Source organism: Gobius niger (assembly GCF_951799975.1).
Source record: "Gobius niger genome assembly, chromosome: 3".
Classification (NCBI taxonomy): Eukaryota; Metazoa; Chordata; class Actinopteri; order Gobiiformes; family Gobiidae; genus Gobius; species Gobius niger.
The window spans coordinates 9556490-9582845 of NC_136854.1; the positions used below are offsets into that span (position 1 = coordinate 9556490).

A 26356-nucleotide genomic window follows, 5' to 3' on the forward strand; every position below is an offset into this window, starting at 1 on the left:
ACTTGCAGCTGTAATTGCAGTAAAGGGCGTTTCCACAAAGTATTAACTCAGGGGTAGATACTTTTGCACATCCCACTTTTCAGTTTTTTATTTATGAAAAAAAGTTCAAAATCATGTATACATTTAATTTCACTTAGTGTGTGTCTTTTACAGAAAATGTCAGTTTAATGTATTTATGTTTGTGGAACATAGTGTGGCAAAATGTCAAAAAAGTTAAAGGGGGCGGATACTTATGCAACCCATTGCATAACTATTTATTGGGGGGCCACGGACTGGGAGAGGCACATGTAGGGGTTCCCCAGAGCTGAAAAGGTTGTGAACCACGGATCTACTGGATGAGGCTGCAGTATTGTGTGGGTTTGAATCCCAGCTCCAACTGTTTGCTGAACATCTTTCCACGCTCTTCGCCTCCTTTCACCCTGAACTGTCCTATCCAACAAAGCCCACCAAAAAGAAGAAAGTGTAGGAAGCTCACTGTGGCAGAGTGGTTAGAACAGTTTGATGAGCCTGTGCAACAAACCTTAGAGAGATATTAATCATCTGTGAGCAATGGAGCATACGCAGTTCTCTTAATGACAAAATGTGAGTTCTGTGTGAGCAATTATGAATCTGCCTGACATTTCCCTTTCCTTTCCTATTCAGGGTTTAAAAACACTTTGGCGCCCTTGGCATCTATTTTATCATTGAACACATATTAGTACAAAAGTGGACATCATTATCAGTATGCAATGAACAGTCTCATAGCCCTTGGAATGAAGGTCTTTCGGAAACATTCAGACTGGTATTTGGTGATGTCAGTCTGAGACTAATGGCACTGCTGTTAATCACCTCCAGGCATTGCTTAATTTGTTAATTAGTTGTTTCAGGAACACTTTCAGATTGATGTGATGGAGTCGGGAAACAGGCCAAAACCAGTTTCCAGAACACCATGATATCATCTCAAATCGTTGCTGGATTGTCCAAAATAAATAAATAAAACTGAAAGATGGGGTCATTTTAAGCACTACCTCATGGTCTTGAGTTGTTGTTCCTATAAGAAAACAGTGTATGTTTAAGTCTTCGGGATAAAGAGTGAAAAAACGTTGGTGACCCCCGGTATTAAGTGTAGAGGAATGGTGCCAACACTGTTCCCTGTGGGACCCATGCTATTGAGAATGGTGTCTGAAACACAGCTCTACAGACGAACAAACTCTGGTCTGTGGAGAGATGGTCCACTCACCAATGGACCACTGCCATCCTTCTCTTACATATTGTTACGTCCTCTTTGCTCTAGGGTACAAAAAAGGAACACAGGAGATGGAAATTAACTAAAACGGCAGGTTTTAATTTTAACAAAGCAAAGGTAAATGGGAACAAAATTAGCCCTAACAAAATCCAGAATAAGCAAACAAACAAAACAAGAAATACTTAGAAAAATGACAAAAACGAGTTCCTATAACCAACAGCAACCTAGGGAACTAATATATCAAACTAAGCGTCTCAACAAAAAATAAACTAGTCACTAATAAACATAGCTAGCATTTGGTGACATAAACCAAGAGACACACAAAGGGTATGGGTACTGGGTCCCACTACTTCCAGCCGCCTCGAACAGGGGAACAGTCCATGCATTTAAAGGCGTGGCAAGCCAGGTGCAGTGGCACGGTTGGGCAGCTTGTTGATGGCCGGTTCCGTTGATTGGTCTGCCCCGTGGGATGGTTCTCCAATCAGCAACGAGCCGGCGGGACAGGAGCGAACCAATGGTGCAGCGGGTCTCGCCGAGCGGGTGTGCATAATTTAAGAAACAAAGCACACAGGTTGCGGACAGAAATAACGGGAGTGTAACTGGGGCCGAAGTCACCAACCGTAACACATATATACTTATATATATTACACACACGTACAATTAGTGTGCCTATGCTACACAAGTGTGCCGCATTATGAAGTAACTGTATCTCTTTTATCCTTTTCAGATCCAAATCAAAACCCTTGGCCTTGGACATCGGTGGACACAAATGGAACTTGAATCCCACTGGTTTCCCAAGAGGCGACAGACCCTTTTTCTGGGAATATAATTTTATTGCTTCCACGATCTTTGGAACACACTTGCACAGAATCTCACGCAAACTTTTGCTGCTGAGTCTTTGGTCCAGATTGCGGAGCATTATGGATTGCCCTCTGAACAGTATGGCCGATGACGGAGCAGACGTACCGTAACAGAACTGTTTGCAATGAGGTGTTTGCTGTTGGTTTTTAGATTGATTTGGACTTTTTCTCCAGTTTTTATTTTTTTCCGTTTTTTTTGTAAGCAAGTCTGAGGCGGAAGTCATCTTTTACCAGCTGCAATTGAAACAAAGGAACTGTTGACGGATTTCCAAACCACACGACATGACTTTTTTTTCAAAGGTAGTTGGTTCTTAGCATTTGGAAGACCTTTCCCCAGATGTTAAGCTAGAATCTTTGGGGATACCTAACGGGAGGATAAGCCTACAGTGCATGTTTTTTGTTTGCGTGGGTTCCGACAGTGGAGCAGTATGGACCAAGCATTGAACAGTCTATCAGTCCAGCCCAGCTTCTCCCCCCTGCTGCAGCTTCACACCCCTGGGGGGAACAGCAGCTCATCCCTCCCCTCTACAATCACCCCCACCGAACCCACCTTATCCCCTCTGCAGAATGTCTCTCTCCTGCCGTCCGCCTCGCCGCCCTACACGTTCTCCCCACATGACTTGGCAGATCTCGAGAGCAAACTGCTGTGGACGCTCCACGAGCCCGGCACCATCGCCCTGACCGCCATGTACTGCGTGTCCTTCATCCTCGGCTTCATCGGGAACCTGATGTCGCTGCGGGTGCTGACCAGCAGGCACAGCCGGCGCCTGGCCGGGGTCAGCGCCACGAGGAACCTCCTGGTCAACCTGGCCATTTGTGACTTGGCCGTTGTGTGCGTCTGCATGCCCATCACCCTCGGGAGCCAGATTTACACAGCGTGGGTGTACGGCGACTTCCTGTGCCGGGCTGTGCCGTTCACACAGGTAATTTGAGCATTATGATTATTGCAAGAATAAGTCTTTGTTTACTTGAAGAGGAGAGGCAGAGTGTTCACTGGATTACCGTAGTAGCACCGGAAATGCTAAAAAGTGCAAACAAACTAACAAATCAGGTGCTCTTCAGGCTCATGAGGGGAATGAGGGGGGGCAGAGGCACTCTGAATTTGCAGAGTATTTTATTTACAATGTGACTCTCATTTTGTTCTTTTAAGTTTGTTCTTTAACAAATGAAGTAAGGAAGGTGACTTTGTTGCCTTTCATATTAGACGTAGACCGGCTCTGTCATATTCCTGCTATAATGTGTTGAGCAAATGGTTGTCCCATTGGGGAGAGCCGGAGTTTCAGAGAAGGCAGGAGTCTTATGTCCAGGTGGGAAAGAAAGAAAGAAAGAAAGAAAGAAAGAAAGAAAGAAAGAAAGAAAGAAAGAAAGAAAGAAAGAAAGAAAGAAAGAAAGAAAGAAAGAAAGAAAGAAAGAAAGAAAGAAAGAAAGGAAGGAAGGAAGGAAGGAAGGAAGGAAGGAAGGAAGGAAGGAAAAGTTACAAAAAATAAGTTTTACATATTGCCAACGGTAAATATTATTATGTGCAATATGTGCTTAAAGTAGTTAACTTGGAAAGGTCTAAATAGCTCAATATACACCCTTTCAGTATCATCACAGGACTATAATGAAATCATTTCATTATACTGTAGCCTGTGAAGAAGAACAGTGCTTTTAATAGTGACAAACACAGCTTTATTTTGCTAATTTGCTTATTATTGCTTATTATAAGAAAAACAAGTATTTTTTTCCAATGATGATAGGGATTTCTATGATTTTAATCAACTTTGTGCTTAAAAATACCTAATATTTTTATAAGTTGTTGATATTGGAGCTGAGACGAGTCTCCGGTGTCTCCGCACACACTGACCTCAGCGCTCTCTCCCATTCTGTGTTTTAACTCCCTCAAAGTATAGATAAAGTATATATATTAATAAAGTGATATAATGTGTATATTATGTGTGCACTGATCTGTATTGGACCCAGTGAGCTGCTACCTTAATTTGGTGGGGTTGTTTGAGTGCCCGAATGATCCGAGGAGCTATGTTGTCTGGGGTTCATGCCCCTGGTAGGGTCTCCCATGGCAAACAGGTCCGAGGTGACGGGTCAAATGAAGAGCAGCTCAGAAAACCCATATGGACGTGCAACATACAAGCACCGTGACGTCGCCCAGTATGGCACAACCGGGCCCCACCCTGGAGCCAGGCCTGGGGTTGGGGCTCGAATGCGTGCGCCTGGTGGTCGGGTCTCTGCCCACGGGGCCCGGCCGGGCACAGCCCGAAGTGACGACGCGGGCCCGCCCTCCTGCGGACTCACCACCTAAAGAGATATCCGTAGGGGTCGGGTGCAGAGAGGACTGGGTGGCAGTTGAAGGCGGGTGCCTCGATGACCTGGTCCACATGCGCAGCTTCTGGCGCTCGGGACATGGAACGTCACTTTGCTGGGGGAGCCTGAGCTTGTGCGGGAGGTTGAAAGATACCGGCTAGATATGGTGTGGCTCACCTTACCTCCTCTTGGAGAGAGGCTGGACTCTCCATTTTTCTGGAGTTGCCCGCGGGGAGAGGCGGCGGGCCGGGGTGGGTTTGCTTGTAGCCCCCAGCTCAGCCGTCAAGTGTTGGAGTTCACCCCGGTGAACGAGAGGGTCGCGTCCCTGCGTCTTCGGGTCGGGGACAGGTCTCTCACCGTTGTCTCGGCCGACGGGCCCAACACCCGGCCTTCTTAGAGTCCCTGGGAGGGGTACTGGATGGTGCTCCGACTGGGGACTCCATTGTTCTACTGGGGACTTCAACGCCCACGTGGGTAACGACAGTGAGACCTGGATGGGAGTGATTGGGAAGAATGGCCTCCCCGATCTGAACCCGAGTGGTGTTCTGTTATTGGACTTCTGTGCTAGTCGCAGTTTGTCCGTAACGAACACCATGTTCGAGCACAAGGGTGTCCATAAGTGCACGTGGCACCAGGACACCCTAGGCAGGAGGTCGATGATCGACTTTGTAGTTGTGTCGTCTGACCTCCGGCCGTGTGTCTCGGACACTCGGGTAAAGAGAGAGGCTGAGCTGTCAACTGATCACCACCTGGTGGTGAGCTGGATCCGCTGGCTGGGGAGGAAGCCGGTCAGACCTGGCAGGCCCAAGCGTGTTGTGAGGGTCTGTTGGGCACGTCTGGTGGATCCCTCTGTCAGTGGGGTCTTCAACTCCCACCTTCGGAAGAGCTTCACCCAGATTCCGAGGGAGGCTGGGGACATGGAGTCCGAGTGGACCATGTTCTCCTGGACCAGGAGGTGTGGTGGATCGGGAAGTCTGGGCTTCTCTGCTGAGACTGCTGCCCCGCGACCCGGCCCTGGGTAAAGCGGAAGAAAATGGATGGATGGATGGATGGATGGATGGATGGATGATCTGTATTGGGTGTTTATGTTATATGGCCAGTGTACCTTTTATTTTGGACACATGTTTGCGTCATCGGCCACTCCTTTTTGAGATGGCTCCTCACCACTCTACAGCCATTTGCCTGAAAAGGGCCCAGCTGTTGAAACGTTGTAAATAAATCTCCCTTTTTTTGCAAGATTTACATTCAAGATTCACATGATATGAGCACTACGAACAACCTCTCCTACGCACCTGTTATGTAAAAGATGTTTAACCTGTTAGTTTGACTTTAACTTGCGTTTTGAAATACCCAAGGTAAGACCTGTCTCTGCTGCACTGCCCCTGTAGATACAAGGGGGGCGTTGTATCTCCGCTACACATTTACTTTGTTTTGGAGGCTATACAACAAGTTTCTCACCAGCAACAAACCTCAAAACGCACTGCATCACTGCAACGTGTCACATGTGAAACATCTGTGTCCTGTAAATAAATGGCCATAAGCAAATAAGGCTAGTATTATGTCAAAACCCAAAACTCCAGCCTACATAAGATTTCTCATGTTTTTATTCAATGATTGGCACAATTCAGCGACTAACAATGGTCACAGAAGCCAGCACTCAAGATAGAAGCAATTCTTCTGTAGTTAGTGTGCTTCTTAATTGCTGCTATGCTAACGCTAGATCTTGAAGCTCATGTTAATAGTTCTGAAGTCCTGGCAAACGATAGCGAGTAGAAACTTCTAAATAATCTAAACCCACTTGTCCCCCAGCACCAATAAAACTATATTATTTTAGCCTTGTAGGCTAGTTCTTGCATTCATTCATTCATTCATTCATTCATTCATCTATTGCATTGAGGTCAATTAAAATTTGCCAGTTTTATGTAACCCAAACCAGCTCAATGTGTTTAAACCTCATCTAAAACCCACAGAAACCAATTGAATTGACTTTGCACACATTTTCCGGGTAATTTAACCAAATAAAGGCATTAACTCAGTAATTATAGATAGGCCAAAGGCTGCAGAGAGAGAGGGAGTACACAGCCTGAAGAAGCCCTGGGTCACATGTTGTAATCTGGCCTTTGGCGTTAGAAATTTGCTTTCTTAGAGAGGTAGGCCCAAGTGTTAGGATCTGGTTCTTTTGTATCACGCGAGAACAGTTATTTGGATATAGCCAAAGCAGACACTGGAGATAGAAGTTGTCCAAAGATAAGGCTTTTATTGCCATTGTTCCTAGTTACAAAGTTGTATAACCAGCTGGTGACTTCAGAGAAAGAGAAGAAGTGAAGTCCATTCCTCCGTTGACAGTCCCCTTTAATCCTAGTCTTGCACTTCTCTACGCAGAGAGGGTGACTGCCTATCAGTGAGTCATTTTTTTGTGTCTATGTGTTTGTATATTATCTGTACTTTGCGTTATGTTCAGAATGATTATGGTGTTACCATTGTCTATCAGCTCATCTCACTGACATGGTCTTCTTGTTCTGTAGCGTGTAAGCAAAGCATGAGTCAGAGGCTTGTTCAGATTTCGTTATAATCCTTACACAAGTATCTGTCACATCAAAAAAATTAGATAAGTTCATGTGGATTTTAGGAGTCAGCCAGGGTCGATGCTTCAAACTCACTTTATATTCCTATATTCGTGTGGGCTCTCGTCCAAAAAGTATGAATCGAAGTGAAGCTTAAATCAGCGACTGGACTGAGTTTGGTTAACTTATGGATGTCTCGCCTCTATCCGCAGAAGAAGCTTCTTGTCTTGTGGTCAGAATGTGACACTACACCCAAGGAGGAGACCAACACTGCCAACAACCTCCTATTCAAGTAGTTCACTTCATAACAGCATCCCTTCCTAATTGAGTGCTACTTTAAACAACTTGAAGAGGTGGCTGTTGGCAGCTTTGGTTCCTGAGTCTGTCACGCGACCACTCTAGATTGGGTGTAGTGTCACATTCTGACAACAAGAACAAAGAAGAAGCTTCTGCGGATAGAAACAAAAAATCCTCAACTTAACCAAAACCAGTCCAGTCGACAATTTAAGATTCATTGCGATTATAATCCAATGTTTTATAGTGTTATTTATTTCGTCTGAACAATTCTTCAAAAATAATACAAATGTAAAATTATAATAAGGTTTGTGTTTAAATTTAGAAGTGTGGCTGAGATGAGATGGTGTGTGTTGTGGTCTGATTCAGACCTTCGGCTCTGATGACAGGTAGTCGCTGAATGTGCCTGCTGCAATTCAGTTTCTCTTGAATGCTTTGTGCCATGGTTTTGCAGTGGGAGGATGGTTCAGTGAACTCTTCAGGTGGATCTGCAGCCTTGATAAAATCTTCCTCACTTTGTGATAAAAGTGTGGAAGAAGAGCCCAACTCCATCAGCAGGCCTTTGGCGGCTGCTTTGCCGATGGTTTTCAGCATTTTGGCTCTGAACTCAAGCTTCTCAGAGACCAAGACTCTGCTCGTCTCTGGCGGCGGATACAAAAAGTAATGGAAGCTCTTCAATCTGTTCTGGCTCGGCTCCCAAATATACAGAAATTTAAAACGGAAACCTGAAAACGGAGCTCAATTGTGAAGATCCAGAATACAAAATGAGTACGAGGGTTTGGCAAGACCAGGCTAGGTTTGACCAAACAGCGGAAATAAATACACATTTGGCAGACTTAGGCCATTAGCAAACAAACCTGCAGCATTTCTGAATGCCACAGCATTTACTAGCCTAGCATAATAAAAAAGGATCATTGGCTTCAGGGAAAGACTCAACCATGACAGCAGCACCAGGGGCTGAGGAACGCGTCAAGGCCCTTGGTAAAGTTCGCAAAAATCACAGGGACTTTCTAAAATAATTAATAAATAAACAGTGAAAAATAACACTGAATATCCTCAATGTGTAATTTGTTCTGAAGTTTTGGCACACGAGAGCTTGAAACCAGCTAAGGTTAAGAGACATTCAGAGACAAACACAGCAAATATAAAGAGAAGTCATTACAATTTTTTTCAGCACAAAGCCAAAAAAACGCGGCGACAGTTAACACGGCAGTCCCAGCAAAAGCCCTGGCAGCTTCTAATGAGGGGGTGTATCTGGGCTCTGCAGCTTTTGCTAAGACGAGGTCTATATGCATGTGGGAAAAGATATCCCAAACCCTCCATGAGCAAAGGACACCGTGGGTCGCTGAATCCAAGACATGGACACGAAGGATCGGAGTGAGGGGAAAGATTCTCAAATCGATGAGTGCACAGATGTGTCGGGAGCCCCACAGCTTTTAACTTTCATCAGGTGCACATTTTCAGGTCTTAAAGCAGCTGGACAGCGACCTGGAGAGGGCAGGACTGCGTGTGGTTGCTCCTCATGTCAAATTTCGACACCGCATGATCCACAAGGAAGGTTAACTTCAGAGCAGCGAGGCCAGTGCCGAGCTGATTGTTTGTTCAACTTTGTCAAGAAATGGGATCAGAACACAAAGCTCAGTTGTTCCACACAGAAGTTTGATGGCTTTCTTGTGGTAAAGTGTTAAAGTAAAGTGTTTGAGCTGTGTGAAGAACGCCCATTTTTATCTGACTGCGGCTCCCCACTCGCTGAACATCTTACTGGCCCCAAGTGGGTCACAAGCCTCGCATACTTAGCCAGTATTTGTGACCGACTGAACAGCTTAAACATGTCTCTTCAAGGCCCAAATGCAGATGTCCTTATACACTTTCTGATTTAAAGACAACTGTGGTGATGGGTCGTGTGCATGGATCACGGCTTCACTGATTTGTTTTCCAAGCTGGATGACTTCATGGACAGTTACGACATAAGCACTGGCACACTTAAAGGTGTTCTCATACTAAAGTTTCAACAAGTGCTTTTGGCTGTCTCCTCTTGGAACCGCCACCTTAACGTGGTGGAGTTGTTTGAGCACACGAATGATCCTAGGAGCAATGGTGTTGGGGGCTTCGTGCCTCTGGTAGTGTCTCCCAGGGCAAACAAGTCCTAAGTGACAGGTCAGACAAAGAGCGGTTCAGAAGCCCCTTATGAGAGACCAACAGGCCCGGTTAATCATGAGGCCGTCCTCCCGTGGACCCACCACCTGCAGGAGGAGCCATAAGGGGCTGGTGCAATGTGATTTGGGCAGCTCCAACGGCTGCCCCCACAACCTGGCAACGGACAAGTGGAAGAAAATGGATGGATGGATGGATGGATGGATGGCTATCGCCCATTATTGGAATTGATATGATATCAAAGCTTTTGGGGTCATTTTCATCTATACCAATACTGGTAATTTCATATGGGTGAATGCATTTCTATCGATATACATATATAAAACTGTTTTTTTTATATTATTAATATGTAAAGGAAAATTACTTTTCTATGACCGGTTAAACAGTGACAATGTGAAATGAAATACATAAATAAAGTAAAACTAATTTAAAATGAATACTTTCATGACAAACAGAACGTAAACTAGGCTGTGGAGCGTTCTTTCATCTCTTTTTTTTTTACATATGCACATTTCTATTTATTTATTGATTGATTTGATAGGGACATGTGTGAACAATAAACATGTACCACACAACAACATTTATAACCAAGGCTAATTTGCAAGAAGGGCTTTTCAAATGCACACAGAAAGTACAGAAAATACATTTACAGTAAATCCGTGTACCCTTCGATCATTAGTTATCCCGTTTCAAAATAAAATCAGAAAACATTTCCATTTGTTTTTGTTTTTTCCCTTTCTAAACTTGAATTAGAAAAAGAAATATTGTATATGTCAATGTCAATGTGTTTGTTTTGGCTCTAGTTGTTTTAAATTCCCCCCCAAATTATGACGTTACTATTATTTCGTTTTATTATTGTTTGCGACACCGGAAGTGAGGAGAGACCTCAGCTCAGAGCCGCTCCTACACTTGTTTGGAAATTTTTATGCATATACTTTTAAAAAATTGGGCAACACATGCAGAGATCAGAGATGCTTTATATTACCACGGAGGGAATGGTTGCTCAGAAATATCCGTGAGGAGATTCTGCTTGGAAAACAACCTTAAAAAGCTGGGCAGACACTGTGCGTCTCTGTCGTGCAGTGTACAGGGGGCTACGAGCCACGAAAAGCTGCTCACGACAAACGTACGAGTGAAAATCGCACGGTCTCAAGGTTTTCAAACATGTTTGATATTTTTTGCGAGTCGTGCGGTCCTGGCCCTGTGGCAGCGACACTGAAGCCGGCGGAAAGCAAATATGACCAGACCAACTACAGCTGTAACATGAGTCCTCGTGGTGGAAACGTCAGTAGGCCTACAGTTGCAGGTGGCGTTTCTCTGAGTTGAATCTCCTCATCAACACATCCTTCTACTCAGACTTGAATTTATGAGAGTGAGGTCCTTTTCAAAAGCAGCTGAATGAGCAGGGCCTCGCGTTTGTGCAGAATACTGCGCCGATGCAACGGAAACACGTTTCTGAGTGTGGAAAACGATCGGACTCTGGGGCTGTAGACCGAGCGCCTGTATTGTTGTGGTTGTTGCCTGTGACAGGAGGTTATACAATAGAGATGCGCGGGTCGACCCGAAACCCGTGGTCAACCTGCGGGGGCCGCGGATTCGGTCGGGTCGGGTACCTCAAAATTATGGCAAACTTCAGGTGTAACTTAAATTACAGCGGGTCGGGTTGGTGCGGGTCAGAAAAAAAGCCGACCCGCGCATCTCTATTATACAATAACTGACATGAGAGAAAATCATTGCATGCATAAATACATTTGCTGCATGAAACGGTAAACAGTCCTGTATGATTCTGAAACTGTACAAGTTTGCCTTGGCTGTTCTTATGATCTTTTTGACTTGACTTTCAAATGATAAATGGGAGTCCAAGAAAGCAAAACAAACGGACACTGTCTTGCTCAGATTTAGGGGTAGTCCTGAATTTTGAAACCATACTGACACAGAGTTAAGGTGCTGCTGCAGCTGTGCAGTAATGGCTTCAACACTTTTGCCACTCACAAAAACAACTGTATCATCTGTATACATTTGGAAACCTGCGCCCGGACAGATGTTTGATAAATACTTTATGTACAGTGCAAAAAAGAGAGGCCCAAGAATTGATCCCTGGGGGACACCTGTTTTTGCAAAGTAGTATCGGTACTTTTTACACGGTATTTAAAAAGTAGCCGTTTGATATCGATACTATGGTATCGATTTGCCCATCCGTACCCAACGTTAGCACAGGCTGCAGCTAGTGGACTTTGTCCGTTTGCATGAACGTGTGAAAAGACATTTTCTGCGCTGACGTTTATTAGACACAAATATAGATCTAGGCTGAGGAGAGTTGAAGTTGACCTTTGGTGGCAGTGTCTGAAATAAAGCCAAGAATACCACTACTTTGTTCAAAGAAGCAGACACAACCGTCTCATTAAATTTAATGTCATGAACAAATATAAATAGTTAATGTTTCTTTCTGTTATAATGGGGTCACGGCTCCAAAAGGTTTAGGCTGCGTCCACACCAAACGCGGCCGGCGCCTCTTGTGCGGCACGTTTTGAAGCTTTTCACGTTTGACGCGCCTCCAGGGTGTCCAGCGCGGCCGGTGCTAGAGTTGGGAAATGTTAAAGGATCTATATCATGCTATTTTAGCCATTCCAAAGTTAAGTAAAGGCATGTATATGACATATTGTACCTCTACCATTATGGAGCACTCATTTTTTTGATAAATATAAGTGTTTTCTGGAGGTATCTTTCAAACCCGGAAAACAAAATGCTTCGCTTCAGTTAGCCCCGCCCCCTCTCTCCGCACATACAACTTTACCGTAATATAAATAAACAACAATAAGTGACGTTACTTCACGATGCAGTTATACGGAGTTGACATCTGCAACACAGCTTCACAAATGGTTAACACACAAGCTAATATGCTAACACACAAGCTAACACGCGTTTGGATTGACTCACCGCTCTGGTCCATTGCTGTTTACATTATGGGACTCGCGTTGGTTATAAAAGTTAATCCACTTTGATTCAGGCGAAGGTTCCCCAAACATCCATCAGAGACAGTCACAGAAAAACACCATTTTGGTGATAGTCGCTGAATCCCGGAGAAAAAAACTACTTCGATTGGCCTCTTCTTGAAAAAAGTTGAACAAACTCCCGTCCTCGTAGCCAAACGCACTTCTTTTTCTCTGTGACATTATCGTTAGGTAAGAATAAAGAACAGGTGTGTCCAGTTATAACGAGCTCCATCTTCAGCTGCAGCGCAAACATGGCTGATCTGTTCAGACGCTCAGGGGATGTGTTTTTTTTTTTTTCCTCTTTCATCTCTCTTACGACAGAAATAATGCAAAATCTGTTTTACAAATTAAAATCAGGCTGTAAGACATTGCTTTACAGACGTCGAGCACTTCCGTTCCGCTGTTACGACACAACTGAACACTCAGTCGTTCACCAGGAGAGGGAGGAGCAGCTGCTCAGAGAGCAGGATTCAGGAGGATTGCGGAGAGCTGCGTGAATGAAGCCACAAACCACTCTGGGGGTGTTTTTGATAAGGAAATAGCATAACAACATGGCTAAAAGCTGTAAAAAGCCGATTTTGCATGATATAGGACCTTTAAACTTTCTGGAGAAATTTGCGAGCGTCGACCAATCAGGAGCTTTCCCCCCACAGTGACGTACGTTGTAGCTGAGCCACCGGGGCAGATGCTACGCCGGCCCGCGAACAAGTCACGGAGGTTTAGCTTCATTGTGAACTGGAGCTACAGCAGCTCTGGGACTTTTACAAAGACACACATCAGTGTTTCTTTATCTAAACACCCAGGATTAAAAGCGGCAACAAGAAAACGTATTTCAGTGGCTGCATCTGCGCTGGGAATGAGTTTGGGCCTCGAGGATGCCCACATTACCACCGGAGAAAGCTAATGCTAGGCTAAACCTCTGGTCCTCATGTGAAAACAAGAAATGTGCACAAATAAAGTCAATAAAGAACAATGATCACACACTGAGCTTGGCTGGCTGATGTTGTAGTTTATTACTCACATCATCTACAATTAGCTCTGGGAGAAAACCATAGCTTGTTAGCTCAGTTAGCTCGCATTGAGGTCCGGTTTTCTCCCATGAAAACAAGTATTATGCACTAATAACGTCAATGAAGCCGCAACGACATAGAGCAGCTTTATGATGATCACACACTGAGCCGGCCTTCACGCATTTGTGGTTGTTATTATTCCTTTTCATCCTAAGCTGTAGCCTGTCTATTATTTTCTCTGATGGTGAGGTGTGTGTCTGTGTGATGTGTGAGAGAAACAGATATGCATTCACACACTTTCAAAAGCTCCTTGTGAGGTTCTTTTATAAATAAAAAACAGCAGAGAGGCTTAGACGAAGATAATAACCAAGATAATGTTTCAAATAAGGAAAACAGAAATGTTAGTGGATAATATTATTTGTATTATCAAGCTTCTGTAAAAATCTAGAAAGGGTGTCGATAGAGTAATTTTTGGAATATAGCTGACCTTCCATTACATGAATAATCGCATTTTGAGGGACTATTTTCTAGCAGATTCCTCCGCCGTTGCGTAGCTTATACAACCACAAAGCTGATGCTGCTCAAATATAAGGTATTTTAAATGCAGAATGGTTAAAATTACTCTATCGACACAGACATTTATATGGTTAGTCCGGCGTTATAAGTGATTTGCCTCAGGTGCACTGTGGAGCGGGTTAGACTGTTTTTAATGCAGGCTAGCTGATATCGTAGAAATGCGCTAGCATTAGCCTAGCGCCACGAAACTCTTCAAACATAAGAACTGCATGAATTACCAAAAAAATATCTCCAGAAATCAACAACACTCTGGATAACTAGGAAATGAAGCCCTATGTTAAAAATCCTCAAATATCCCTTTAAAGATTTTTTTGTAGTTTCTCGCACATCTCGGGACACGGAAGTAGAGCTGTGACGTCACCACTTAACAAACGTATGGCCACTTCCTCTAGAGCAGGGGTAGGCAACGTCAGGCCCGGGGGCCAAATCCGGCCCTCCAGCACAGAACCTCTGGCCCCCAATATGATTTTGAGAAATATTATTATGCCAATAAGGGATTAAATACCTGTTAAAGTACTTTTAATAGTGTATTTTTCAAATGTCCTTGCAGAACAGCCCAGTTGGTCATATTCTGAACTGATGGGTTGGGACTCAAAAGTGGGTCGCGAGCCTATAGGGAACTTTTCAATATTTTCCATCTGAAATTACATCGAAACGCACTGGAGTCTGTTAAAATTTATATTATTGGGTTGTTTTTTATCATAATTTCCTTCTTCAAAGCAAATCCAGGGCTTGTTCAATAGAAACATGTGCGGTAAATACAATATTTTACACAATATATGACAAATTACAGTTTTATTTGGGTCGCAGATTGTCATAGGGTAAGGTAAGGTAATGCCGGGTCTCGGGGCCGGACCACTTTAGAACCACAGATGTAAAACATTGGCATTTGCAGATAATGGTTCTTCACTTTAGGCTACACTGGTGAGGTTTGGCCCTCGGTGTTTTGGCAGTGATGAAAATCGGCCCTCCATGACGCAAACTTGCCGACCCCTGCTCTAGAGTTTTACTAAAGATCTTTGAGATCAAGAATAAGACTGTAGATAGCATTAGCTTTCTGAATTCTAAACTAAACTCAGCTGGTAAATATGAAACTTCTCAATGGATTTACGATCTACAGAGCAGACGATGAGGTGGATTTCTTCTTCAGACTCGCGGGACTAAAGCAGAAACACATTCAGTCAGTCCAAAAACACAGACTGGATGGAGGCAAACTGTGCCGTGTTTTCCCTGCGTGTCACCTATGGCTCGCCATGGGGCAGGGGGGCAGAGGACTGTGCAGTAAAGGGAATGATTGGGTCAGTAGATTATGGTCAATAGACACGACGCCGGTGTTTTAGTAAAGTGTGAAAACGTTTTACTAACCCCAAAAACTGTATGGATGATACGCTGGATTGATAGAATATTTTAGCGTTTAGTCCTCCTGAGCTTGACTTCCTGAAAGTCTTTTCTATGGAGGTTTAGTGGCGTCCTGTTCCTCGTCTCTGTGGTTTAGATGTGTAGGCACAGAGTCAGGGGAGTGGGCTGAATGTGCTACAGTGTTTATGAAAAAGCTTCAAAAAGCAAGAGAAACGCACCTTGGTTTCTTGCACCAGCTGTGTTTAAATTTACTTTCCAGTCAAATCCAGGGTCCCTCTGCCTTTCATCATTTTATCTTTCAACTAACTAATCTCCTGCGGGCTTTTATGTTTATGCTTTTTCTTTGAAATCTAAAAACTGTAATGTCACCGGTTGCCCTTTGCAAAAGATGCTTTTGTTGTCAAAGACCATTTAATAGGGAAACATTCTGCCGGTCATTTCAACTGCAAACACGGGCCGAGCATTTGATGCGCGTGGGGCCCTCGCGGCTCTACTGCAGCCACATGAGGACATCTGAGGACAGTGACCTGGAGAATACATGCGTTTCCAATGACATCACCCATAGTCCTGGCGGCCATTTTGAACACCGAAATACAATTGTGCAGTACTACAACAGGTAACAATATCTCTAAAATGAAAGACGAATGAATGACAGTGGAAGTTTTATGTACTCGTAATCATTGCTCAAGAAGAAAACAATAACAACACAGCCCCAGAGAGCGCACGTTTATGTGATAAAGCCAGAAAATGTGGCACAGGCATAGCAGCTCTGTTTCTCTGTGATTTTTACAGTTTGTCAGGTCAACAAAGTCTCAGTCTGAGTCAGTGTTAAGCTGTTGAAGATGTTAGCATGCTAATGGTTAGCAACTGTCATCAATCAACTGTCAATGGCTTCAACACGATAAACACATGTGTGGCTCGATCTATGAACGCCGAGGAAATAGTACAGTAACAGCTCAGCTCTGTCACATGTTGTATCCAAGGCTAGATGTTTGGAGTGGTCAGAGCCAAGCTGTTGAAGCTAAATGCTAACCAGTAGCATGGTAACGTCTTGAGCATCTTAAACACAGACTTACTGGTTTCTTCACATAAACGTGTGCTTTCTAGGGCCAAGTTTTAACTGTTATCTTCTTGAGCAATAATTACGAGTACATCAAAATGCCACGGTCAATCAGTTGTCTTTCATTTATATCCTGAGTAGAGATATTGTTGCATGTTGTAGTACTGCATAATTCTACTTCGGTGTCCAAAATGGCCGCCATAACAACAAGGGTCACATGAATGAAAGGACGGGTTTTCGGTGCAAGATATGGATTGCTCAGAACTAGGCTTGGTTCATTTGGTCAAGTCTGGTTTATTTCGTGGTCATTTCTGTTTCATAAACCAGGCTCACGCTGACTCTGGATCAGTTACTGTGGTAATGTAGTCAGAAGAGAACTTAGCCTGATCTCAATTCTGCAAAAACACTGCGCTTTTCTCCAACAGCAAGCACAAAATGATATCTATTTCTGACACAAATGTTTTATTATTGGATCAGTGCAACTCAGAGGTTGTATTTAGTTGACGTAAAAAGTGGAGCACTCATGTCTGAGTCAGTGTGGGTCTTGTGAAAGTAAAACGCCAGCTTCAGCTTTGAATAGTAGCATTATAACGTTTACCCATTTATTGGCTTGTGTCATTCCTCTCCTCACGTCTCAAATAAAGGCCAAACATTTCCGTGATAGCCTGGTGAATGCGCCTCTCATGTCATAAAAGAGATTGATGCAGAGGTGAGCACTTCCTCCCAGGAGTTTGAACGTATCTCGGAATAATGCTGACTTCATGTGGTCTCGTAGTTATGGTAAATACCACTGTCGGGTGGAAAATTGCACATGAACACCACCTCCTCGTATTTTCCACTGCGAAACTGGGAGATAATTTCAAAGCTTGAGTTCTCGAGATGAGAAAACCTTTGACCTTTCAACACAACAGAGAGCAGCGGTTAATTTTTTGTTTATTTATCGGTTCATTTGGTAGGTACAGGGCAAGTTTATGGAAGTTAAGTTTCATGCGCAGCGGTTTGTGCTCAAAACAAGAAGCTCCTGGGTTTGATCTCCAGGCCGGACTGGGCCTTTCTGTGTGGGCTTTGCATGTTATTCCTGTGTCAGCATCGTCTGAAAAATCGATTGTTAATTTCACCTGTCTCAGCACACCCTTCACCTGTCCCAACGCACCCCCCACCTGTCCCAACGCACCCCTCACCTGTCCCAACACACCCCTCCCAACGCACCTCTCACCTGTCCCAAAACACCCCTCACCTGTCCCAACGCACCTCTCACATGTCCCGCAGGTGAGGTACAGAGCAGGGTTTACTACTGACAGCTACTGACAAAAAGAAACCTGGAGAATAGCTGAAAATAAAAAACAAATAGTATTTATATTGTGATAAATAATGACATACAGATGGCAGTAGAATTTACAACCTGGAAAACTATCCAAATGATAATAGTACAGTGTAAACAAGTCCCAGATATTTTGTGGCTTACAGCGTGTAAATGCAGCAGGTATTATGTTTCAAATGATTACCTTTTCGTATAGGATCTGGTATACGATTAATTCCATGTATTTGGACACCAGCCAAAATCAAAAGTCTGGCCACTGGGTAATTGGGGTTAGCAGTGCGAATACCGTGCTTATGCTCTGCCAATATTTCCTGAAGGTGTCTCTCAGTCATCCCAATGTAAAACAGTTGTTGCATACCAGCCTGTAGGTGCCAAAAGCTGTTACACAGATAATGAAATGTTTTATTGAATATTCCTTGCTTGAATGAAAGTCAGAAAAAGTCTTAGTCTGGTGAATATTGATGCGAGCAACACCCAGGAACTTTTGCTGAGTCCGAATCATAAGTATCAAAACTACATCATAGGCTGCAGACATTTAATTGAATGACAATATAAAAGGGACAGACTGTAATGACATTATAAAGCAACCAGTGAAAAAATTATGCAAGCAAATATCTTTGACATGTCATGATCACAGTGGGTTTACATTAACCATCTTCTCTGAATGAAATATCTGAAGCAACAGGTCACTTCCATGGCTTCCTTTCCGCATGTGATAAATATCAGCAAGATAAAACATCTTTCATATGTAAATCAGAAGTTCTCAGACCATCTCTGCCAATGGTCGATGGAAAAGATCTGCTGTTTTTTTACCCAAAGGGGGCGCTAACCTTCTCGGTGGCGTAGATGTTGCCCCACCCAGGGACGTGGGAACTATATTGTGAGAAGGGGGGGTTCTTGAGCGGGCTCTCTGTTTAGTGGAGTGTTTTAGTGTAGGCTATAGTAGGCTGCATGTGTAATTTCAAATGGAGCTTATGCGCAAATTCAACCTGGAAGACCTACCAGCTGCATTCATTCATCACCGGCAGCGCACTCCAATCATCCAATCACGGACCCCGCTCAAGCCGCACCTTCACAACAGCCAATCACCGCAGCTGCTCATCCCCTCACCAGCCGTTCATCGCTCAGGATCCCCTTTTTAAACTCCCTGGTCAATCACTCAGTTGTTTGCCAGCCGTCCTAAGACCCTCCTCCACCCCTTTCTCCGCCTGGCTCCTCCTTGGCTCCGCTCATCAAGTGGCCAACCCAGGTCTCCTCCACCACCACCACCAGGCTCAAGGCTCCGGGGGAAGATCATGGCTATCATTCGTCAAAGCCATGCATTCCATATCGTTCGTTCAGTCTGAGCCCCAATAATGATTCATGTTCGTTAATCAAACACTCACACCGTCATTCCATTTCTGTGAGTCTTTTCAGGTTGAAATGAATGAATCTTATGCACAGTGCAATGTGTTATAACATATATGTTTCCTGATTGACTTTATGATCAGCTAAATCAGTGTTCTGGGGTAACTGAGCATGTGTGTGACCCTATTGGCTACTACGATAAGTGTGACCTTTTTTGTGAGTGGTGTCGGAGGGTTCTGTCGCACTAACCCAGCCTTCCCTCCTCTCTCCAGGCCATCTCAGTGTCGGCCAGCGTCCTGACCCTAACCGTGATCAGCGTGAACAGGTACTTCAGCGTGCGCTCCCCCCTCCGTGCACGCTCCATGTTCACGCGGCGCCGCATCCTGCTCACCGTGGCCGTGGTGTGGGCCGTGTCCTCGCTCATGTGCGCCCCGCTGGCCGTCATGAACCGCCGCCGGGAGATCAACTTCGAGACCTTCGCCATACTGGTGTGCCACGAGGAGTGGCCCGAGCAGCGCCTTAAGCAGGGGTGAGTGGCCACTGAGATTCTGGGCACCGTCCAACTGCATGGAATATATACGTATGTGCACTGTGGTCTTTTAGGAAGTAGTAAGAAGTAATACATACATTCTAACTTGGACTGATGGTTAGTTGGGCAGGGCAATATGGATTCAAATGATATAAAAGAAAAATGGCATGATGGCAATATACAGTTGTGCCAATAAGTTTACACACCCTGGTGGATTTTTTTATATATTTTTTTTTATTCATAAGAATATGAATGAAAACACCCTTCAGCATCAATGACCGTTTGGATTCTTTTGTGGTAGTTGTGGATGAGGTTTTTCTGATGGTAAAGTGGCCCATTCTTCTTGGCAAAAAGCCTCCAGTTCTTGTTAATTCCTGGGCTGTTTTGCATGAACTGCACGTTTGGGATCTCCCCACTGTGGTTCAATGATATTGAGGTCAGGAGACTGAGACGGACACTAACAGGACCTTCATTTTATTCTGCTGGAGCCAGCGAAACACCTCCATGTGTCGGTATGGTGCTAGATGCTTTACTGATCTCAATAATCTGGATTCAATAGGCTGTGTTGTGTTTTCATTCATGTTCTTTGAGAAATGGGCAAAAAATTTAAAAAATAAATCACTGGAAACTTATCGGAACGATCATAGACATAAAAAGGAGGAGTGTCATTTAATCCTTATGCATTCGAACACTTAGCAAAGAAGCTACTCCGGTGTACTTTTCAGATTCCATTAGCCTCCTCAATGTATATTTCCTCTAGCCGTTAGCATTAGCCACCAAACATCTCAAATTATGAACGATTCAGATGTTTTCAGCTGTTGTCAACCCATCGTCCACATTAAGGGGACGCCCAAGCCTAGTTAGAAATCATTAATAAATGTACAGACCTTTAGATAATTTTTTAAAAAGTGTCCTCCGAGTTACATGCTAAATCACGTTCAAGTTTTGGCTATCATGTGTCTGATTCACAAATATGTATCTAATGGACATTAAACATCATCTTATGACATGTACATAAAGAAACCACAGAAAAGTATATAAATACTGTGAAATATCACACTTGGCCGTACTGTAGCTGCCTTCACTTTTCATATGTAGTTACTATGGGGTTTGGAGCAGGAGCTTTACGGCTCAAGGAGCAAAGATTCCTGTGTAGTTTGGGACTGTTTTAAAAGGACAGTCATTATGAAATAGCAGAGAAGGATCTTTCTCAGGTATGAATCATAATTTAAAGTTTATATTGTTATTTTGGTCACTTTATTTGGTTGCTACAATCATTTTGATAAAACATTAATGGCAGTTTGTGTCGCTGGTATGTTTACTGATAATCAAAATTACCCCATTAGGAAAAGGACTAACCTTACCTTAGCCCTGACCTTAAGGATAGTGGAGTTTTTAAACGAACCCTAACCTCACCTTAGCCCTGACCTTAAGGATAGTGGAGTTTTTAAACGAACCCTAACCTCACCTTAGCCCTGACCTTAAGGATAGTGGAGTTTTTAAACGAACCCTAACCTCACCTTAGCCCTAACCTTAAGGATAGTGGAGTTTACAAACTAACCCTAACCTCACCTTAGCCCTAACCTTAAGGCGAGACACTGCAGGTGAATAGGGGAAAAAAATAAATGTAGAGATATCAATTTGAAACTTTTGCTGAACATCACAGATATAAATATGAGGAAAAAATGTATTGCACTTTTTCTGTCATTTTATGTTTTCACATAAAAATAAGGCATTTTGAGCATTAAAGTGGCCAAAATTGTCTATATTTTGGGCAACAAAATCAAAATAATGAATTGAGCCAGATTAAAATTTATGGTTTTATTTTATTGACATATTAGTAACTAAGATTTTTTCAGAGGGGATTTTGGATATTTTGTTTAGTTTTTCAATAAACTAATCATCAGTGAAAAAATCTGTAAAAACTCAAATTCCGCCTGTTTTTTTGGTTTCAAAGTTGAATAAATCAGGCTAGGAATTAGATATTAAAAAAACTGTCTGAAAAAACCTTCAAAATATTGTTAGGTCTCTGGAAAGTTTGGAGTCTGTTGGAGCTTCTATAAGGGTTTCCTCGTTGCCCGAGTGCGGCTTTTTTTCATTCTGTGAACACCAGCGCTGAAGTTTTCTAACAAATGCGCATGCGCGGCCCGTTCGCCGACTTTTCCGCACCGGGCCTCTCATAGGAGGAATAATACCATATTTGGGTGAAAGCGTCATCACGGGGACCCTTAGCAGGACACGTGGGTGTAAAATTTGTCAATATTTATGAATGAAAACCCGCTTGAAAGACGGACTTTTTACGCAGCAGCTACTTCCGGGTTGCCCCCACCTCGCAGGCGGACAAAATATCATAAAATAAACATCATGCGGGGTGATTTTTGTTATTTTTATACTCTGACATGAAAACTAAGATGTAAAGGGAGGAAAATAGATAAAAAATCTCCACTTCGACCACTACGTGAAAAATCAATACTTTCACCTGCCGTGTCTCGCCTTAAGGATAGTGGAGTTTACAAACTAACCCTAACCTCACCTTAGCCCTAACCTTAAGGACAGTGGAGTTTACAAACTGACCCTAACCTTACCTTAGCCCTAACCTTAAGGATAGTGGAGTTTATGAACTAACCCTAACCTTACCTTGGCCCTAGCCTTAAGGATCTATTGTCGGAATAGCGGTGCCTCATTTTAAATATTCACAATGGACTTAAAAACAATATAAGGATGACCAGTGTCCTGTTTTTATTCGCCCAATAAAAAAAAAAAATCAAAATTACCCTGAAATGACCTCGCTTGCGCGGCCTGACTTTTCTCATCCCAATCCAAAGCCTAAATAAATTATGTCTCCTTCTGGATTCAGTTACATGATCCTCCCAAAAGCAGATGGTCCTCACATGGAAAAAACAGACTGGCCCTTGGGATTTTTTTTTTTCTGCCAGTCCAGCCCTCACTGTCGTAGACCTTTGAGATGGATCAGCTGTGGTGAATCTGTCACAGTTCCAACCTTCTCTTTATGTATAGTTTTGTGTATTGTTTTTATGTTACCGCCCCACTGCAAATAAGCAGGTTGGTACTGTAATTTCATGGATGGATGGAACTCATCTCGGCCCGGATATGTATGTAGCACAATCTCCTGCGTTTGTTGCTTTTCTATGCTGCCGGGCTGCAGAGATGGAGCGTAATAAAGCCCGGTCATGACACCGGCGATCCAGGGGTCAATGAGACTCTGAGAAGGGGAAAGCAGATTGGCCCCCGAGAGGAGAGGGGGAGAGGGCAGACAGTTACAGAGCACACTGATAAGAAAGGCCAAGCCATAACACACAGGGTATGTCCACACACACACACACACACACACACACACACACAGACGCACACGCACACGCACACGCACACACACACACACACTGACTCGACACAACAGTAACAGTTATTTGGTTCACAGCATTCGAGGAGCCCAATATTTGTGATCCGTTTATATAAAAGCGCTGTTCAAAAGTCTGACTCATTTTTATATTGATGTTTTGAAGCCAAACAGAGGTCCCCACTTTTAGGCCGTTTTATGTGTTTGGGTTTTTATTTTTTTATGATCAGATCTACTAAACACATTTACCGCCACTTGTCAGACTAATAAGAAGCATGTAACCACATATCAGCAAATACCCACGGAACAACAGCAATACAGACAACTCTACAGTGGCGGCTGGTGATGTGAAAACCAGGGGGGGCTGTTACCTCTACCTACCTCCAATTATATTTTAGAAGATACTTATAAACATTGTTTTTAACTTAAAAAGTTAAAGTTATCTTTGGGGCATTTAATATTATTATTTTATGTAGAATATATTCAAAACTTATTGTTTAGTTTTATTCAACAACAACAACAACAAAATCTGACTAAAGCGTAACGATAGTCACTATACATATTTGTTTTGTGCACCACTGATATGTGTTTTGTACCACAGAACCAGAACAAAGGCAGGAGGTGTTTCCTCTTTGATTTCATGTACAGTTTTAGTCCCAGACCTGCTGTGATTTCATTATGAGCGTCAGAGCCACAGGTTTAAACCTGTATAAACCGTCAGACAAATGATCCGCTCAGAAATAATGTGCAGCTCACGTATAGAAGAGAGTCCTCCTCCTCCTCCTCCTCCTCCTCCTCCTCCTCCTCCTCCTTAGCACCTGGAGCTCCACCTCTGTTTCCCTCAGTGAATGAATGACGCTCCCCTCACGGTCCTGAATCTTCTCTCCATCAAATGTCCACGTCCTGGGACAGAACTGTCTGTCCAAGTCAGCAAGGGTTGTCCCAAAGTGTATGATAAACAAGCAGTAGCTAAAGCAGACGAGCTAGTTAGCATCGTCATGCTACCTCCAGGAAAGTCCGTTTAGACGTGACGTCTGACTGAAGAAAGTTGTTCCAAGTCCATTAGTTTGACTAAATCCTTTCACCTCCTCTCAGGGAACAACACGAAGCTTCTCCGTCTCTCAAATGAGAAGTTTTTCCTCCGATCGTCCGTGAGCTCAGAGCTGCTCCAACAACGAGCTACTCGCGTTTGTTTACTGGAGACGCTTCCTCGTCTTTCACCTATTAATTCCCCGATGGGCGCTGAGGCCAAGCGCCCATCGGGGAATTATTATTGCGCATCTCTGATTGGTTGAATTAATGATATTTGGTGACGTTTTTATACCATATAAGAGCGCCATTGGTTAGATGCTGCACATTTATGATGCTGTTACAGCACAAGGTGAACCAGGCAGACAAACTGACACGCTCCTTCACCTCCGCTCCCCCTCCCTCAGTGTAAAAAACACCTTTTTATTTTATTTGCAAAATTGATAGGCCCCACCGCCCATAATGGACCAGCCGCCACTGCAACTCTTATTCCCAGAGCATTATTGCAGAAACGTTTACTCTATAGACGGCAGTCAACAGCTCCAAAACATAATTTAAACAGCAGACTATTAAACAGCAGACTACCTAACAGTGCATTTAGCCTCAGCACAATGATATGAGACCACAAAGGAGTTGTTTATGTCCTGAGTTTTGTCCTAAAGTTAACAATAGTTGGACCCGGACAGATGTGAACCGTGGTGTAAACATGGATTCACCCGCAGCATTGAAAACCATCTCGTCCTTACGTCTGTTTAGCCTCATTAAAACTCCATAAACACACGGCAGCTTCCCCACTTCATCATGTGGCGGCAGCGAAAAGTCCCGATGCGAGGACTGGTCCAAAAACAAGTGTTACAGCTAGTGTTTACAGAGAGAGCGTGTAAGGCTGTTTACACACATGTAATCAGCACACGGAGAGGATAGTTTCACTGCAGCAGGAGGAAGGGAAAGATGGAAAAGAGAGGCGTACCTGATGATTTAAAGTTGATCCATTTTACCTCGTCAGAGCAATAATCCTCAGTCAGCGAGTAGTCATTCTTTCTTCATGCAAAAAAGAGACATCAAAGTGAGAATTGTTCACCAGAGGTCGGCCACATTCACACCACACCCGCTCTGAGATCAGCTCCAGTCAGAGCGGCTGTTTAGACCGGCTTAAAGTGCTGTGGCTCGATTCACACTGACCCTAAAGTGCCGCTGTCGGGCTGACCTTTAAGTCGACCTCACGACTGCCTGTGTGAAAATGCCCTTAAGTGAAAGTAACCAATCAGGAATCTTCAGCGTGGTGTGCGTGCTCTGTGCAATCCGGCTCAGCTACATATTACGTATGCGTTTGTAGGGACGGCATGTCTATAATTTCACCGGTTCTTAACACCAGCGTGACAGTGATGTGAATAGGCTTGTGGTTCTCAAACAGTGGAGCAGGGGTCCTTCTTTTGACAGTCCATGAGTGGACCCTCTGTCGCTTGGCCTTCGCATGTGTACTGTGTGGCCCCTGAGAGCCCTTTTCCACCAAGCTGGTTCTTGGCCAGTTCCAGTTTCAGAACCGGTTCTTTCGTTTTTCACTGAAAAAACGCTGGCTCTGGGTTCCAAAATCTGGTGCCCGTTTGGAACCAATTAAAAGCTGGACCAAGAAACGAGCACCAGTGATGTCAGCAGCTGGGGGCGTGGCTCTCTCCTCCAACAAACAATCAATATTAGTTAGTTTGTGCTTAGAACTTCCTGGATAAAGCCAAAACAGTCTCTGTGGAGGAAACTGTTGTTTTGCTTTATGCTCTTTAGCTAAAACAAGAGTTAGAAAGAAGAAATCAAAACGTTAACGGCTGCTGTGACTGAAACATAAACTTATTTTTCTGTATTTTATAACCAGAAGTGGCTGTAGTAAGATGTTACTATCCATTTTTGATGTTGACTTCCCAAAGCGTAGCTCTGACAATAGACACAGCTCTCATTTTGGTGGAAAACCAAGTCAGTATGGAACCAACCCGGCACCAGAACCAGCTCTGAACCAGCCCAGAACCAACACTTTGGTGGAAAATCCCTATGTGTGAAATTTTGCTTAAGGCCCCAGGAAGGTAGGCATCGGTTCTGGTTATATCTCTGTAAGTTGTGAAGTAAGCTCTTACTATATATAATGATATATAACTATATATATCGTTCTCGTATTAGAAAGAATGACAAAGAACTTGAGCTCAGGAAAGCAGTTCTTGACCGATACGTCCATTTGTAGAACGGCCTCTGGGTGGTTCCAGACTGACGACTGTGGCCATTGCTGCAGGAGTCTCACAAAGCAGTGTGTCATCTGTCATAGGAAGTGTAGACAGCTCTGACAGAAACAGAGTTCCCCCTCGATAACAGCACTGGCTTCCCCCGGGTCAT

General features: G+C 43.7%; 1 protein-coding gene across 1 annotated transcript in view; it reads left to right on the forward strand.

Annotated features, from left to right (window-relative positions):
- The first annotated feature begins 2409 nt into the window (after positions 1–2409).
- The window catches only part of LOC306960258 (QRFP-like peptide receptor), a 43982-nt gene continuing 20035 nt past the window's right edge, over positions 2410–26356 (forward strand). Inside the window, exons 1-2 of the mRNA XM_079552634.1 lie at positions 2410–3008; positions 19337–19593. Coding sequence (XP_079408760.1) covers positions 2514–3008; positions 19337–19593 — 752 coding nt within the window. The 5' untranslated portion in view covers positions 2410–2513. The remainder of the gene's footprint in view (positions 3009–19336; positions 19594–26356) is intronic.